At 36.5% G+C, this 17,225-nt stretch overlaps 4 protein-coding genes across 7 annotated transcripts; all 4 read right to left on the bottom strand.

Moving 5' to 3' along the window:
- Positions 1 to 74: 74 nt before the first annotated feature.
- Positions 75 to 1,077, bottom strand: LOC140956291 (blue copper protein-like). 2 transcript variants are annotated; one of them, XM_073413007.1, is made up of 2 exons: positions 777 to 1,077; positions 75 to 659 (listed from the first exon to the last, which is right to left on the bottom strand). In XM_073413007.1, exons 1-2 carry the CDS (start codon positions 979 to 981, stop codon positions 208 to 210), a joined length of 657 nt encoding a protein of 218 aa, XP_073269108.1. In that variant the 5' UTR covers positions 982 to 1,077; the 3' UTR covers positions 75 to 207. The 2 variants fall into 2 exon arrangements, with proteins under 2 accessions (XP_073269108.1, XP_073269109.1); XM_073413008.1 differs by having other exon boundaries at positions 798 to 1,077.
- Positions 1,078 to 2,382: 1,305 nt separating this feature from the next.
- On the bottom strand, positions 2,383 to 4,307 carry LOC140991416 (glucan endo-1,3-beta-glucosidase 14-like). Of its 2 annotated transcripts, XM_073461362.1 has the most exons (4): positions 4,198 to 4,307; positions 3,856 to 4,109; positions 2,746 to 3,782; positions 2,383 to 2,665 (listed from the first exon to the last, which is right to left on the bottom strand). In XM_073461362.1, the coding sequence occupies exons 2-4, from the start codon at positions 3,974 to 3,976 to the stop codon at positions 2,582 to 2,584; spliced, it is 1,242 nt and encodes a 413-aa protein (XP_073317463.1). In that variant the 5' UTR covers positions 3,977 to 4,109; positions 4,198 to 4,307; the 3' UTR covers positions 2,383 to 2,581. The 2 variants fall into 2 exon arrangements, with proteins under 2 accessions (XP_073317463.1, XP_073317462.1); XM_073461361.1 differs by lacking the exon at positions 4,198 to 4,307 and having other exon boundaries at positions 3,856 to 4,181.
- Positions 4,308 to 4,620: 313 nt separating this feature from the next.
- LOC140991417 (uncharacterized) lies at positions 4,621 to 6,905 on the bottom strand. Of its 2 annotated transcripts, XM_073461364.1 has the most exons (3): positions 6,611 to 6,905; positions 6,427 to 6,517; positions 4,621 to 5,593 (listed from the first exon to the last, which is right to left on the bottom strand). In XM_073461364.1, the coding sequence occupies exons 2-3, from the start codon at positions 6,505 to 6,507 to the stop codon at positions 4,811 to 4,813; spliced, it is 864 nt and encodes a 287-aa protein (XP_073317465.1). In that variant the 5' UTR covers positions 6,508 to 6,517; positions 6,611 to 6,905; the 3' UTR covers positions 4,621 to 4,810. The 2 variants fall into 2 exon arrangements, with proteins under 2 accessions (XP_073317465.1, XP_073317464.1); XM_073461363.1 differs by having other exon boundaries at positions 6,427 to 6,901.
- An 8,214-nt stretch (positions 6,906 to 15,119) lies between these two features.
- LOC140990997 (uncharacterized) lies at positions 15,120 to 16,852 on the bottom strand. Its single transcript, XM_073460902.1, has 3 exons — positions 15,972 to 16,852; positions 15,712 to 15,884; positions 15,120 to 15,610 (listed from the first exon to the last, which is right to left on the bottom strand). Exons 1-3 carry the CDS (start codon positions 16,545 to 16,547, stop codon positions 15,448 to 15,450), a joined length of 912 nt encoding a protein of 303 aa, XP_073317003.1. The 5' UTR covers positions 16,548 to 16,852; the 3' UTR covers positions 15,120 to 15,447.
- Positions 16,853 to 17,225: the final 373 nt, after the last annotated feature.

Genomic DNA, 17,225 nt, shown 5'->3' with positions numbered 1-17,225 from the left:
ATATAATTTGTAAAATCAAACACAGTTGTAATAAATATATTTGATATTATAACAAACAAAATTTATTGATCTCAGTAAATTACAATAATCAGGCACAACCGCACAAACAAAATAAATCCAAAGTATATATTTTCTAAAATACAAAAATGTGAGCATGTAAAAACACAACAAAAAAATCATTGCAGAAGTCCCGAGTGTATGATGATTTTAAACAATCAGCGCCACGCCAATGGATAGCAGAACGAGCAAGAAATCAGAAGCCAGTGAAGTTGATGAAGAATCAGGTGGAGGTGGTGGTCTTGCCGCCGCAGCAGTGGGACCATTGCCTGCATTTGGAGCTAAGGATTGGGATGGTACTGGAGCACAGGGATCAGGCAGAGACGAGGCGGGAGAGGGGGTGGCGGGGGTGATTGGAGGGGCCGTCGTTGGTGGATTTGCGATGCCAGGAGTAGATGATCCAACTGTGATGGCGAGTTTCTGCCCGGCTTCGCAGTGGCGGCCAAACGTGCAAATGTAGTAATGGTCTCCTGTGGTGATGAGAGTGACATTCGCCGGTCTGGTGGTGATTATACTGCCAATCTCGTTATCGTCATCGCATGCATCGTATGAGGCCCTGGTCACTTGGACGAGGTCGTGTTGATTTGTCACGAAATTGAAAACTGAAAAAATTCGCAAACGCAGATTTATTTGTCATTTATGAATACTTGTATTGGTTGCATATTTGACACAAATGCAATATTACAGACAGTAAAGAATTCATTTTTCGAAAAAATTACATAAGATAAAGTAAGTATTACCCAGTATATCTCCGACCGAGAATGTTTTGCCAGAAGCCCAGTTGACGTACGAAACAGAGGCATCACGGGGAATATCCCAACCAATTTCATCTCCGACTGTGTAAACATTTTGCGCTGCAGCAAAGTTCAGCATAGCAGCAAAAATGGCACAAAAAAGAGTAGAGAATAATGGAGCTCTATCCATTTTTGCTATATATAATACTTCTTCTCCGAATTCGTTGGAACGCGAAAAAATAGGAAATTATATATAGGAATGTTACTTGATGATTCTTGGATTTGAGGCTTTGTGGTGACATATATAGTGAAGGGTTGTTGAAATGGTCTTTACAAATGAGTGACTTTTCCGTGGGAAATATGGAAGATTTAGTTGCGGTCCGTATACTTTGGCTTGTGGAATTAATTGGAAATTTGGAACCCGGAAGAAATCAAGTTTTATCGAGTCATTCAAAGAAAGATTGACTTCCAAAACAAAACATAGTAAGATGAATCATCTATGAAAAATATTATTTTTTATATCAAAAATATTACTTTTTATTCTAAATAAAAATGATTGACTCGTCTCACTTTTATTCATGAGATCGTCTCACAAAATAACTACTCTATACTATTTACCAAAAAAAAATATTTGTGTTTTTTGAAGTTTTTAATTAAATTTGAAGTGTTTTTCTATTAAAAAATGTGTGGTGGAGCTTGTGGTATTAGACACCCCATACAATACTATTTTATTACATTTTTTAATGAATTCTTTAATTTTTATGTTTTGGTTTTTTTTTAAATTTTTGTTGTCGTGACACTGAAAAATACTGATATAATTATGTAAAATGCTCATTGCATCGAAAAATACTGACTTGTAAGTTGTCACGCCATCAATTGGATCAAAATATTTGAAAATTAAAATTTAGTATACAAAAATCAAAATTTTAAAAACTTAATCGATCAAAACACAAATTTAAGCAAATTAATGGACTAAATAAATAATTTTCCTTTTTATTAATGAAGTGTTTGGACATAACACATACTCTTTTACTCCGGAATCGATAAAGTGAAGGTGAAGCATAAATTATACAAATTCAGTCATTTTCAATTAGTAAATCTTTTATAATTAAATTTGTCAAAATGAGCTAGGTTGCCGCACCAACTATCCACCCAACCAGCCCCCCTAATGGCTGGTCACTAGTCGGCTCGACTCACCTCGCCCCGTCTAATCTGAAATTTAAATTTGTTAAAACTAGCTAAATCTTACAGATAAATCGTTCCACAATATAAAATAAGTTAATTGAGTTGTATTAGCAATTTCCCTACTAGCTTGTTCTGGCAGTAGCATCCATAACCCAACCCAATTTATAAGAGCATTTCAGAATTAAGCATAAATAGAAAAGAGTAAGACAATGTCACGAATCTTTATTTGTGAGACGCGTCAACTCTATCGATATTTACAATAAAAAGTAATATTTTTTCATGGATGACTCAAATAAGAGACTCGTCTCACGAAATTGATCTGTGAGATCGTCTCACAAGAGTTTTTGTGAATAGAAAAATAATACTTTTTTCTCTTTCAAAAATGCATGGATGACTCAAACAGATAAATTGTAATGTTCGCACAATTTACATTCCTTAATTTCATTGCACCAATTAAATCAAATTCGTATGAAGTAACTTTCATAATGAATCAAATTAAAATCCCCTTTTGGAATTACAGTAAGCAAAAGGAATGAAATGAATGAATTTGAATATCAATAACTCAGTTGGCTACTGCATGATTTCTTCCAACTTTTGGCTATCTATCAGGAAATCATAGCAAGCACAGCTGCTGCACACACTACCCGAATCGACAGCTGCAAGAATCCGCGCCATTTGTGTCCATTCACCTGATAATTTAAGCAAAGTTAGCTATTTTTCGCAAGGTTCGCAACAGCGGAAATAAGAATAGTCTCTGTATTTTTCGTACCTTCATGGATCCAAGAACCGAGAAACCGGAACTTGGAACGAGTCCTGTGAACCCGATGTCGTATGAAGTGCTTCCATCAGCCTTAAATAACCCAAAGTTCCGTTCGGAAGTCGGCCCTGGCTTCGAGTTCTCGTTAAACAAAGCAAATACATAAGCCTTAACCATCCTCTTTGGCCTATATGGAGTCCCTTTCTTCTTCAAAAGTCTCTTACGTAAATTACGATTATAAGTCCTCGCATTTTTCAAACTAGCTCCCACTTCATTTTCATCTCCATTTGAAGCCCAACCAGTCTCAGAAACTATCACTTCCATTTTACTAAAACCAACCTTTTCCAACGCAGCGTAAGCTGCGTCTATCTGAGCTTCAAACATGTTGTCGTAATGAAGTTTAGTTTTAGCATCGTAAATCCCGGGGTTCGACTCAAAAAGGGCGTAGTTTAAATCAATATGTGATGGATCGCTAATATAGGCTAGAAATGGATAGGCATTGACGTAAAAAGGACTGTTAATTTGTGAGAAGAACTGAAGGAGTGGCCTCAGGTAGGGAAGTAGAGTCTCCTTAAACGCCCCAGCTGACGGTGGGAATGAACTGGCAAAGACACCCTCAGAATGCGGGCTTGACACTTCCACTTTATCAGCTAATTGGAGACGATCAAGGGCATCATAGACATTCTTCACGGCCGGCACAAGAACCTCCCATAATTCTGTGTCAGTGCCTCCTAAGACCTCGTTTCCAACAGCAATACCAGTTATAAGAGTTTCTGGAAGAAAGGGCTCCACGTTTTCTTTTACCCACGCCATCGCATGGTCTAGGCCTATGCTCATGTTTCTCAAATATTCATTCGGTAGGCCAACGATTAATTCGATTCCGGACCCTTTAAACGCCCTCAAAACTCCGTGATCAGGGTCATAGATTCTGATGTTCTTGATCTTGGCCACTTTTAAGAGGGTCACAACACTTTCTGGTGGTGGAATATTGTCCGCTATCCTGCCATAATTTACACCATACGTACCCGTAAAAGCATGAACCACCAAACCTGCGAAAACAAACAGAAATAAAATCAGCCATACAAACTAAAAGTACGATCGCAATCCAAGATGCTCGTATACCTTCTGGTGAGAGAACTCTAGAGAGCATAAAGAACCAGAGGAAGAACAGAAAGCAGTTCATCGCCTTGAAATGAGGAGTAATTACGAAGGGCCGATACATTTGTAGGTGTAGGGACACCATTCAATATGAATATGACAGCTTCAACTCCGAGTCTTGCAACAGAAGCAGTTTCTTGTAGGATGTAATGCTCTCTCTGCGGCCATGCCATTGCCAATGATGATAGACGAAACCATAAAAGATTCCTAACCTTAACCTAAAGATGAGCAAATATTTGTGATTTCTGGGGGGAAAACGTTTTTTAGTATTGTGGGATTGGAATGAGATTCCTAACTTTTCATCACCTCAAAGTTTGCTTTTTCCATGCTTTTTTATTCTTGAATCTTAATCATTTTCTTTAGATCTTTTTTGGAGGGACAATTGTTTCTTTCTCGCAGAGGTGGCCAACGAATTGATTTGATATGAGAATACCCTCAGCTTTAAAATTTAATTATTTTAGTCGTCCCTATTATCAGAACTGATGTGAGCGACTAGAGTAAATTCTAGAGACTTACATAAAATTCTTGAGAATAACAAACATAAACCATCTATCTTCGTTCAACAAACCTAGCTTTCAAAGTGAAGTTAGGATTAAGTTCTAAACTCAACACAATGCGCTGATGAACATCACAAGCTGCAATATATATTTAACTTAATATTTGGACATGGGAAAAAGAAAAACTAGAACACTAATAGGGTGAACATGGTACTAAAATTCAAGCATAGTGTCAAATAAACAAGTCCCTCCATAAAGAGAAAAGCTACAACGTCAGATACAATACACAACTGACTCCCTAACTAAAAACAAATCTAACTCAGCCTAATTATTACAAATCAAAAGTACATTGGTCCAGGCTGATAATGTCAGAAATAGTTACAACAAACTTACTGACAGATGGTAGAAGATATATATCGTATTCAACAACTAATAGGAGTCGAAGAAGAATGATGTGGAGCTAAGGTTGGTTGGTTCACCTTGCCATTCTCCATAACATCTCCTTTTGTATTCTTTTCTTGCTCCTCCACCTGCATATCAGTCACGCCGCTGTCTTCCTCAATGGCGACAGCTCCTCCACCAGATGCAGGTGCCACACCATTGGCGATATCTGTTTGAACTCCATTGGTCCCCGACAGAGGATTTTCAGCAGTTCCAGGTATCTGTTTGTCTTCGGCCTTGTCTGTCACGGTCAAATTTTCTTCAATCCCGTTGAGTTTTTCATCTATCTCAGCCTTATCATTGTTTCCTGGGACGTTACCATGAATCTCAACATTAGTCACAGCATTCTCCTGTGTGGCGTTCTCTTGTAATTTGTCAGCTTCATTCTTGTCCTCGGGTTCCTTGTTTTCTTCGTCTTTCTTCTCATTGGATTCCCCACCTGGAATCTCAATTTCTTTCTTCCCTTCAGTTTCTTCTTTTTCTGCATCCATCTTTTTGTCTTTCTTGGCAAGGGATGATCGTCTGCCACGTTTCGTTGGTGGCTCACTGTCTTTCGATGGAGGAGTTGCCTTGACCTTCTCACTGATCCTTGTTGATCTTCTTGGAGTTTCACCAGTACCCCAGTCGAATTCTGATATTGCAGGACTTCCAGGGTGTGATTTCAGGTACTGATCCAGCTGTTTGCGGCTGTTTATCTCCTCCCCAGTGGGAGCAATAAATAGTATCTCGTTTTTTTTCGGAGTGCCTCCTTTTTTTGGCAAATACTGCACAGAAACACAAAACAAGATGGAACAGAACGGACGAATTAAACATCCGGGTGGCACACCCATCACCCTATCAAATCAAGTCAAATTACTTATCGAGAAAAAAAATTAACAGCTTGAATTAGAACCACGCAAAAGAAAGCGAGAAACTTTAAATACACGCTCGCAATTTCCTGAAAGTCCTCACATCACACTTTACATTAATGAAATCAACTGAGAAAAAAACCTCGGATTATGTCGGTAACGTCGACAACCTAATTGTGCCAAACACGTTAAATCCCCAAAATATGCTTTGACTTGGCAGTGACAAGACTAACTTCTTATAAACCTCGAATTCGACAAGTTTTTCCATTCACCCACCACAACCTAATTACTAAGTTTCTCTGATCTTGACTATGCAAATTTAATTTTCAGAAAAGCACAGAATAGTTTTTCCTTCTACGACGCGCAAATACTCCTAAATGTTACTGCATACACCAATAAGTTTTCAAGATTTCGAGAATTAAATATGACCTCAAAATAGGAAAATTTTACTCGCTATTTAGAACTATAGAAGCTACAAAATACTGAAGAAATCGCATAAAAAAGCAAGAAAAAAGCAAACTCAATAATCGTTTCAATACACACAGTAAATCTACAACAGAGGGAAAAAAGAAACTTTTCGAGGTATTTAACCTTAAAAAAAAACAAATTTTCAAAAGGGCTACAAATCGTTCAATTATCACTTGTAATTTTCACCAACATTTCCACAGTAGATCATCAGAAACAGCGTCTCCCGCACAAAACTCAAGCATCAATTCAAACAACAAAAGCTGAGAATTAAGGGAAAATACCAGTTTCTTCCAAGAAGCAGGCGCAGGGAGGTCTACCGAAACGACATCATCCTTCAGTCCAGAGTTATAAGCCTCCGCCATTTCTCTGCACCTACAAAAGGGAAGCTCAAAGGTAGAACCAGACACACGAGAGGTACAATTAACCGAATCGAGTAAGACCCAAAGCTCAGATTTTTGCCTATACCTTTCACTCTTTCAGGAAGAAGAAGAATATGCCCCCAAACTTAACCGCCACGACGCCTTATTTTACAGGGGATAACGCTAAAGCTACCTCGAGTGGCACCGACGACTCTAACGGGACACGTGCAAGCTGTTGCAGCCGTAAGATTTGACCGTTGTGAGCTTTATCTGAATGAATCCTCCAGAAGAGCCTTCGCACACGTGCCGTCACGCAGTGGCGGTTTGATACCTTTAACATATATTTGCGGGTTACTTTATCGTTATCTCCACTGCCTACATTTTGGCGATGGCTGGGATGACGCGAGATTCAGTGGCTGCCGTGAACGGGTAGAGGTAGGACTGTAGGATGAGGCGTGTGCGATTCACGCTTAGAGGTTGCGAGTGGGGAAGGTGGGTGAGAGTGGTGCGTTCGGATAACGTTACTGAAATGGTTTTATTAACTAAGTTGGATGATAGATTTGGGATCCGAAACGTGGATTAGGTTCGACAACTTGGGCCTGAGAATGGAAAGATCCGGTCAAACTAGTCAAATGTTTATAAAAGCCAATCAAATCTTACTTGTTTTTTTGAGTTGGGAATGTGTTATAATTAGATACAAACTCAATATCTTATTTTAAATTTGAGAGTTTTGTGTTACATGAGTTTCAAATGATAATCAAATTTTTTTAAAAAAAATTACTATAAACATCTTAATATGGATTCATCTTTAAATGTATGTGTTCGGAAGCATCCACATTAGCCTTAATTAATAACGGGAGATTGGCCTTCAGTCCCCAGCCGTCGATTTTTTTTGTGTTCAGTCCTTGGGTACTTTTTTAGTACCACATTTCCACATGAAGTGTACCACATTTTGTATGACATAGTACCACAATTTTGTGGGTAGGGAGTGAACCCAAAGAAATATTTTGATTGGGGATTTTTCACCAACTTCTCCAATTAATAATACAAGAAAAACTTGTGTGAGACGGTCTCACGGGTCGTATTTTGTGATACGGATCTCTTATTTGGGTCATCCATGAAAAATATTACTTTTTATGCTAAGAGTATTATTTTTGATTGTGAATATCGATAGAGTTGACTCGTCTCATAGATAAAGATTCGTGAGACCGTCTTCCAAAAGACCTACTCTAATAATACTTAGAGGAGGTGGGTATTGTGGGGGGACGTGATCACAAAGAGCCCTTAGCTCAAGAGATTCGGCTTTTGTGCTCCAATACATTGGAGTACTCTTTCGATTGTTCATTGCTCTAAATAAGATAACCAAGTAGCATGATAAGCACAAAAAGCATCGTCGCTTATTTTACACTTCATATTCATCGTTTTTGTGCTTATTTGGTGTTTGTACGTGCATCTTAATTTTGCGGTTATTCATTGAATTATTTTTTTCCTTTGTAGTGTCGATCGAAGTCAAAGAAGATGATAAAAAACGGCAAAAAAGTCGACAAATAAATGTCACGCAAGCGAAGCCCATGAAAAGTGTCTGGAAAAATTGGAGGAATGTAAAAGTTGAGCAAAAAGACTATGAAGAACTCACGGGGACATGCATCGGCATACGAATGAAGAAATAGTGCGAAGAAATTGATGGGAAACCCACGCAATCCCCCTGCCCGTGTGGGTTGATACCCATGAGACCTCCCATGCCCGCGTGGGTATGCCTACAGTGCTCAAATTTTTTTTTATTTTATTCCTTTCAAAAGGACAAAGGACCTATCTATACACATTTGGAGGGACACATAATAAGAAAATACAACGATCGTTGGCGGCTAAGGAAAGGAGAAGGAAAACGCACTTGAAGAGATGGAACCTCATGATGAGATTTCTGTCGTCCCCTGTTTTTTTTATTTAATTTCTTGATGTTTGAAACGATTTTTATGATTGTTTTCATGTCTATGGAGTAGATTTTCTCTTGACTAAGTTCGCGGGATTGGGCCGAGATTAATTTATGTTTGACACGTGGTTTTGGATTTTAGATAGTATATATGTTTGTTCTCGATTGTTGAATGTTTATCGTATTTTTGTGAATGATATGGCCGATTATTTGCATGATTTGTCAGTTAGATTCTACATCAAAAAGATTAGGAATTCATTTTAGCATCACTTCAACAATTAACACAAGGATAAATTGATTAGAAATAATATTTGATTTCAATGTGCGGGTTTGGGTGAAACTGAATATTCATAGTTATTTAATGCATTTAAGTATGATTAGAATTAATTAGAAATAATTAATCCATCCAACTCGAATATGTTTAACATTTCTAGAAATATAGTTTTGAATAATGTGATGTTCAGTTATTAAAATTATAATTAATTATCAAACAATAATGTTTTAATTTAAATCTGCAGTAGAAAATGGTTTAAAATACTTAATAACGGACCTCAGAGCTTGAAAAAAATTCGGCATTACCTTCCCGTAAATAAGACATACAAAAAATTTAAAATATCTGTAAAAAAAAAATAAAATGACTCAAGGAAGATGCTGCTGAATTCATAAACAATCACACACAAGTGCCGACCAGACACTAAACAACAATCCACATACTGCAATTCAAATATAGCCGGCGATGCTCACAACAAGCATAAGATAAGTCCAATGCAACATAAAAACTACAAATCAATATACAAATACACGAGGCATCTCCTCGGTCAAATAACTCTGAAATAAAATGAATCAGACTCCAAAATAATAAAAGTAGGGTAACTGGGAGACTTCAACTTTGACAATCGAGTAATTCTATCTCAATCATAAGCTCCACGGCCAGAATCTCTGAAAAATAACTCGGGTGACCTACCATGGTGCCCAAAAGCAACCACAATAGTCCCTTAGTATAAATACCGGGTTAGGATTATGGTATGAAACTATTAAACAACAAGAACAGTAAGCATAAGTTATGCATAAATATATAATAAAATGAAATATGCAATGCGTGAACATGTCTCAATAACAACAGGAAAATATGAGCCAATAAATAGTACGATAACAATTAGAGTAATGCTCGAATAACAACACACATGGGAGCTACATCGTCATGCAGCTAACCACCCTGCCAAGTATGTGAGGTATGTCATGTTATGTCTAATAAGCACCCACGACTCGCCTGCATATAGCTGATAACGATACAACATGAAAGCACAATAACGAACAACATATGTCGATATTTCAAGTGCATAACACACAGAAAATGCATCAAGAAATAGATAATCATAATTTCTGTATGAGGGATAAATCGATTCAAAAGCCTTCAACTGATTCCGAAATAACCACATATGCTAGGAATACAATACAACAAACGAAACGGGTAACAAGAATGATAGAGCTCAACATGACCATAATACCATGCCCTATACTAAATGCCATAAAATATGACAAATGATTGAACATATAATTAAACAAGGCATTTTATTCACATAATTAACATAAATCACATAAACAACTTAAATACGAGTAAAACATAATTTATAATTTATCTTCGTTTGTTACCGAACTATAACATACCTAAACTGACTTTAAACCACAACAAGCTCAACTTTCATCTCTTCCGCCTAACAAATAAGATAATATAACAAGTCGACTAAATTTCCAATTCATCAATAATAATTACAATAATTCAACTATTATTTCAAAAATCCTTATAGTTGAGTTATTTTCTAAAAATTCAAACTCGACGCATTATATTCCAAATCTTCAACTTTCCACTTACAATTATATTATAGCTCAATAATCGTATTTAAAGTCTAAGAAATTCGGTATAATCAACGTTTCGTCAAAAGTTTATATTTCGTCATTTTCAACTTGTACCTATGCTCGATTTTAAGGTCGTAATTCATCACATACTTATCCAAAATATACTTATAATATATTGTTGGAATCCTAACTTAATTTCCTACATTTCAATGTGTCACGTGTTCGCATAAACTAATTCGATACCTTTGTGTTTCTTAGTCATATCGTTTGTATTGAAATCCTTTATGGAACCCCAGTTGCATAAAAGTTGCGTGAATATTTATTTACTGAAACTTCATTTTATTTAATAATTTAATTAATTTCTTTCAAATCCATCACATCCCATTTGATTTAATTGTCTAGGTTAATACTTAGTTCGTTGGAGTATCGTTTTCTCAAACACAAGGCGCATGAGAAGTGTAAAAATTGTAGTTTTGACACTTGAAATGTTCCTTGGGCATCTTATGATAAAAATATCTATATGGTGTTTAGAATTGTATAACTTTGCGTATTTAATTATGGACACCAAATCAATCTGGGGTTAGCGGAGTTGATCCTTCTTGTAAATCCTTACGACTGAATCTTCCACATTTTGATCGCCTAATCAAATCCATGATCGGAGAATGGATTTCTTGTTTAGATCGCACTAGAGATCTTAAACAATTTTGCGTCGAGATTGGATCGTCGGAGTTTAAGAGTTCATGGGGCGATGTTTCCGTGGAATTGATCGTGAAATTTTTCATGTGAAAATCTTATTCATATAATGAAAATTGAAATTTTAAAAATCAAAATTTTCACTGATCCTTTTTTAGCTGCCAGTTTTGTGAACTCCTTAACCAAAACATGCAGTTCCACTTTCCTAACAAAATTAGCATTTAAGCTAACTTTCACATGTTTCATTATATGGAATCAACTTATAAACTCCTTTACAAGCAATGTGACGCCTGGGGCCGAAGTGGGCGGGAGGTGATCGTCGTTACCATGAAGTTGCACGGAAAATGAGCGGCTCCCGGTAGGCTTCTAGGCGAAGAGAACATGAATGAACCGATCCACACCAGAATGAGAGGGATTCCAAAACTGTTCATGTATGAGACTGCGAAGTTGAGGAGTGCTTAAATGATTTGATAGATATTATTTATATCAAGAAGGTACATCTTTTTTTCGGGAGCTCATCACATAAGAATTCCAAAATTAAGCGTGCTTGACTTGAGGCAATTCTGGGATGAATGAAACTTTAGATAGTTTTCTAGGGTACGTGTTAGTGAGGACATAAGCATGCTGGAAATACTCATCTTACTACAGTGAGGACAGTCGTCCAATCTGGGGCGTTAGAAGCAATCTGTTTGATCTCCATCAAATTACAATCATGAAATTCAACTCCTTAAAACTGACTATTTAAAGAGGAACACAAAATCCGATACTTGTGACCATCAATGGTTCAGAGATACAGCTACTCGTGAGTTCACAATTTCATGTGATTCAGAATAACATTTATTCTTGCAAGAACCTTAAGTTAATGTTAGCGTATATTACAGTCCATTCAACTCATATATCCTGATCGAATCTGCAACCATTAGTACATCGAGAGTTGCATTTGAATTCGATAACAGTATGATGTATCTTTGAGTAATAATAGTGACATCGTATGTGTAACTAGGAAAACATTTTTCCTTAAAACACATTTCTTGCTCTGGCTAGATACTCCTTGCACTATTAACTCATCATATCACATATGATATCTTCATTTGTAGGCAAACGGTGAATCTCCGACTACAACTTATTAGCTCCTATGTATTTCGAAACTACATCTAACCTGGCAATCTGATGACCTTTAATGAAGTTGGTAAATAGATCAAAGTGCATGCTAGAGCCTCTACATTGTCCCGGTTCAAAAGACTAATGGTGTACAACCATAACCGTGAACTATTCCACTCGATAAGTGATAACTATTTGGACGGTCCGAGGGAGGGTTGTTCAGTGTATCATCATATGATCACTCATCTGTATGAATGGACATCTTCATGCCCTAATTACAAATGAAACATGACCTTCACATCACAAATGTTAGTCTCAAGCTCAAGCGACATTATCCTTATTTTAGGCGGCTGCTCGCTATCTACATATATAAAAAAAGCAGAGTTTTTGTCAAAATAGGAAAGTTCTCGTCCAAATTACTTACTAAAAAAGGAAATACAATATTTAATTAGTTTATTTAATTTTTCTTAAGAAAAATTGGTAGAGTATTAAAAGTTATAACTTAAAGAAGGTTTTTCAATGGACATTAAATTATCATTTAGTAATCATAAATGTTTGACCTCAAATGCATGTTATTTCGAGATTATCTTAATTTGAAAGAATTAACATATAGTAATTTTCTTCCAAAATCATATGTATATTGTATCTCTTGGACTACCTTCTTAAAATTCAAATAAGATAGCCCAAGAAAATTAAAAGAGATATATTCAAAAAGGTTTCAAACATACATTAAATTATCCTCAATAAACATGTCTATTACCCTCAATAATCAGAAATGTTTGACACCCAATACATGCAATTCGAGATTTTCATAATTTGAAAGAGTTAATGCATGATATAATTCTGTTAAAAGAACCCGCTGTATAATTTTTTTCCTCTTGGGCTGCCTTATTTGAATTTTAAATTATAAATAATGCACTGTTGCATATTATATTGAAAACCAATTTTATTCTATTTATCTTACTAAATTTATGTACTCCAAAACTGCATTTTGAAATGACTCATCTTTTCAGCACCATTTGTGAGTTGAATCCTTCCAAGTTGCAATTGACGTTTAACTTAGATTTGGTCACTATTATGAACTACCTACATATGGAAACAATGGTATATTAAGTTTGAAATTTTTTTTTCATGATTGGGAAGTAAAAAATATTAGTATCATATTTGCACAAAATTTTAATTATTAAACATTTGCTAATGTGATAATTTTCTTCTATAGTACAAAGTTCACGAATACAAGGTAGTATAAAATGTCCCATCATGAAAATGATTAAACAAATTCTAAAGGAAGTACACAAATTATTAGAGGACAACTTATAAAACATATTAGCATTGTTTTGTAATACACATGATAGTAAATGTTAATAAAATAACTTTTCTGATTTATTTATAATTTACTTATAATCACATATTTCATTTTTTTTATGAATAAACGGTTGTTGTGTACATTATGGATAGATTTTGTGGATAAAATCACAACTTATTTGGATAAAGATATTGGTGAAACAATTGTTGTTATCATCCAAATGTGTCAAACACGTACCATGTCACAAAATTGTTTGTGAATGAGGAATTAGACGAAGTTACTGAATTTTGAAAAAAAAAAGTATTTCTCATTAGTTTTATTAAATTTTATTTAAAAATATTTATTTATCACATGTTAAAAATAATAATATATATAATTTCTCGAAAATTAAAGAATTAAATATGTATTTAGGTTGATCATCGACAATAATACATTAAACACGATAAAAACCATGTCATTGCTATAAGCTAACACAATTAATCGACATACATTATATTTAAGAAAATTTTTCAAAATTAACGAAAAAATAATTTCTTATTTTTTTATAATTATATTATTTTTTTACAATATCTATTGTTTTTTATATTAATTAATTTTTAATAATATCATCTCGTAACTCCACAATTTAAATACTAATCATATTACAAAACATTGTTCTTAAAAAAAAAAAAACGTAAATCACGTTAGTGAGTGTGACTGAATGTTAACACGTAGGAGTTCTTGGCCAGTGATTGGTAGGGACAGATAACTAATACTTGTCAAAAAGAGTATCTTTCATAAGGGAAGCAGTGTGGTTGGGAATTTGCTACGAAGACCATAGTTTCCAAAAACCCCTTATTAAATGGATTGGGACCCCACAGTTAAGCATCACTCAAGTGTCGAGGCTTCACATTCACATAACCCACAGCAAAAAAAAAAACAAGAGGATTATGAAACATACTCCCTTGGTTTTAGAATCTAACAAGTCCATTTCTATCCCCAACTCGATCATATCACATCACTTGTCACGCTCTGAGCTTGGATCCGCGCCTACGTGACTGCACAATAGCCCATATAGCAATTACTTCGTATTCGTCTTCGCTTTACGAAAATGATTAACACAAGTTGTTATAGAAGTTCATTGTAAGCCATTATAAACTAATTTTAAATCTTTGATTTTTAAGATGTGGGACAAGGATATCACGATCACCCCTACTTCAGAACGCGACGTCCTTGTCGCGGCCTGATCCCTCGATCCACCAGCGCCGAGAATCTAGAGGTGGCTCCTACAGGTTCAAGAGGTGGCTAGCTCCCGTCATGTAGCACTTTGCCCCACAGATTCAAGAGGTGGCTCCCATGCACGTAGCATTTTGACCAGCATAACACTTATTTCTCGGTGTTCCATGTCGATGACCGGCTCTGATGCCATTCTGTCACGCCCCGAGCTCGCGCCTGCGTGACTGTTCGTCCTCGCTTTACGAAAATGATTAACCCAATTTGCTATAAAAGTTCATTGTAAGTCATTATAAACTCATTTTAAATATTTGATTTTTAAGATGTAGGACAAAAATATCACATCACTCGCATTCAACATTGAAAACCTGTTTACTAGCAATTGAAAACTAGTTCTTGAAAGATACTATATCACGAATATCATGTGGAAAACGAGATATGATATTTAGAGCTGTTAGAGCAAGTAACAATGACGACCAACAATCGAAACATGACATTTGATGATAGAGTTTAAAATATAGTAAAACGGCTGAAACATGTTAATTCAAATGTTATCCCACTCAAGTTATAAAACGACAATCAATAGATCCACGGGCGTCCTTGTTATAAGTTAACATTTTCATCCATGCAAAAAGCTAGAAAAACGATCTATATTAGGGCACATAATATATTACATTACTTGGTCGAACTATGAATCAAAAATTCAAATATATATGAAAAACCAAAGCCTTTTCTTGCGGCCATAGAAAGGCTGCAAACACACAACGGCATTACATAGCAAAACTATGTACATAGTAGACTACGTATATGGTAGTTAACATGGATGGAGGAAGAGGACTTAGATTCAAGAAGCTGGAGCTAGATGAGGCCAATGAGATCCGTCTTGGAAAAAGTTTGATGTCGAGTGATTCGTCTTCACTTCGCATTGGCTTGCTTTTAGGTCCTCCTCGTCTTCGTGATCCTCATCGGCATCCCACAGAAATCGGGCATATGAAGCTAGCACATAACTGCACAGACATGAAAAAAATTTGATCAAGAATTGGTGCAAGTTAAATTCTGAAAGTGATGTGTTAAATGAGAAAATGTATCTATATGATTAAGAAAATACCAGTCATTGGGGTCAGATTTAACAGCTTGTTCAAAATAAGATTCAGCTCTGGCAGAATCCTTGTGCATCTGCCATATTAGATCAGCATAGAGAGACAGCACATTCCCATCGTTTGGATTAGCTAGAATTGCTCTTCCACAGTACTCTTCTGCTTTTGTTGAATCTCCCTTAACCTACAAGAATCAGAACCCAGAATTAAGCACCATCATGGAGTTAAAAACATATTCCCAAGATTGGAACCTTACTGAACACTCACTCACATCTTTCAAGAATTTAGCATAATTTGCTAACAAGAGAGGGTTCCCAGGATTTGCCTTGATCATTGTCTCATAATAAACTTCTGTAATCTCTGATCCATGCCAACCCCCCGGATCTTGAGAATCAGAACCCGACCCATTATTCGACCGTCTCCCACCACCACAGATGCCCCCGCCTTTGCTACCGCCACCACCCCCGCCAGCCACCGCCACCGTCTGCGGCGTTTTCTTTCTCTCGGTTAACAAGCACCCTTCCTCGACTTTCTCACCCGCCGCGGCACCCAACCCGGAGCTTGACAGCAGCATGTGTCCCATCTCCTGCTTTATCTTCAGCGGGCTCGGTGCACCGATTCTCCGCAAGTTCTTCTTGAGCTTCGGGTCCGAATGATCTATCGCTGGTCGGGTGAGAGAACATCTCCCGATACTATCATCAAAAGACGTAGCCATGCAGACTGATCGTGAGCGGGTCAACCGCGGGAAGGCTAAGGGCGAGGTATCCGATTCCGGTGACGACAACACGGCGGCTGAATTGGGTTTCCATGAATTCAAGACTGGCATCGAAGAGCTTCTCAGCAACATTACAATCTCCAATGTTTTCTAATTTTCTTGAGACTGTTTAATATAAGGGTAGCAAGACGGAGATCAACCGTTTTGTGAGGAGGAGAGGAGGAGTGGTGAGCGGCAATTTAAATGGCGGTACCATGGGAACGGACAAAGATAATCGAGGGGTTTGCTGTAACTTTACTGTGTGCTGAGGAGGACATAGAATCATGGGTGAAAACAATAGTTCACGTGGAAATTTCCTAGGTGTCGGATTGATAATGGCTATGGAGGTCTGCGGCGGGGCCAACTGCACAAGGTATAGGCCCGAGGAAGATGAAATTGTTGGTGGAGTAAATTCTTTAATATTTTGTGGAAATATATTATGGTTTTTTGTGTGAAGATAACTTATAGATTTATATGCATAAAAAAACTTTAATATAAAGATACGTACTATTCATTATCNACTACGAGTGTAATAGGAGCATCCGTCGACAAAAGGATCACCCTAAGATGATCATTTCATGGCTATTGAGAACGAATTAAATCAGATGGTTCTAATTCTCAATCTTTCTGACTTGCTCCTACGGAACCAAGGTCGAAAAGATTGAAAAAATCAGTCATTCACAACAACTGATGAAGGATTCCTCGAAAAGTTAAGGATTAGTAATCTTTTTTAGAAATCGAATGGATTCGGTCTTATACATACGCGAGAAA

The sequence above is a fragment of the Primulina huaijiensis genome, chromosome 13, assembly GCF_012295235.1.
Source record: "Primulina huaijiensis isolate GDHJ02 chromosome 13, ASM1229523v2, whole genome shotgun sequence".
NCBI lineage: Eukaryota > Viridiplantae > Streptophyta > Magnoliopsida > Lamiales > Gesneriaceae > Primulina > Primulina huaijiensis.
This window is presented reverse-complemented; position numbering and strand designations above follow the sequence as displayed.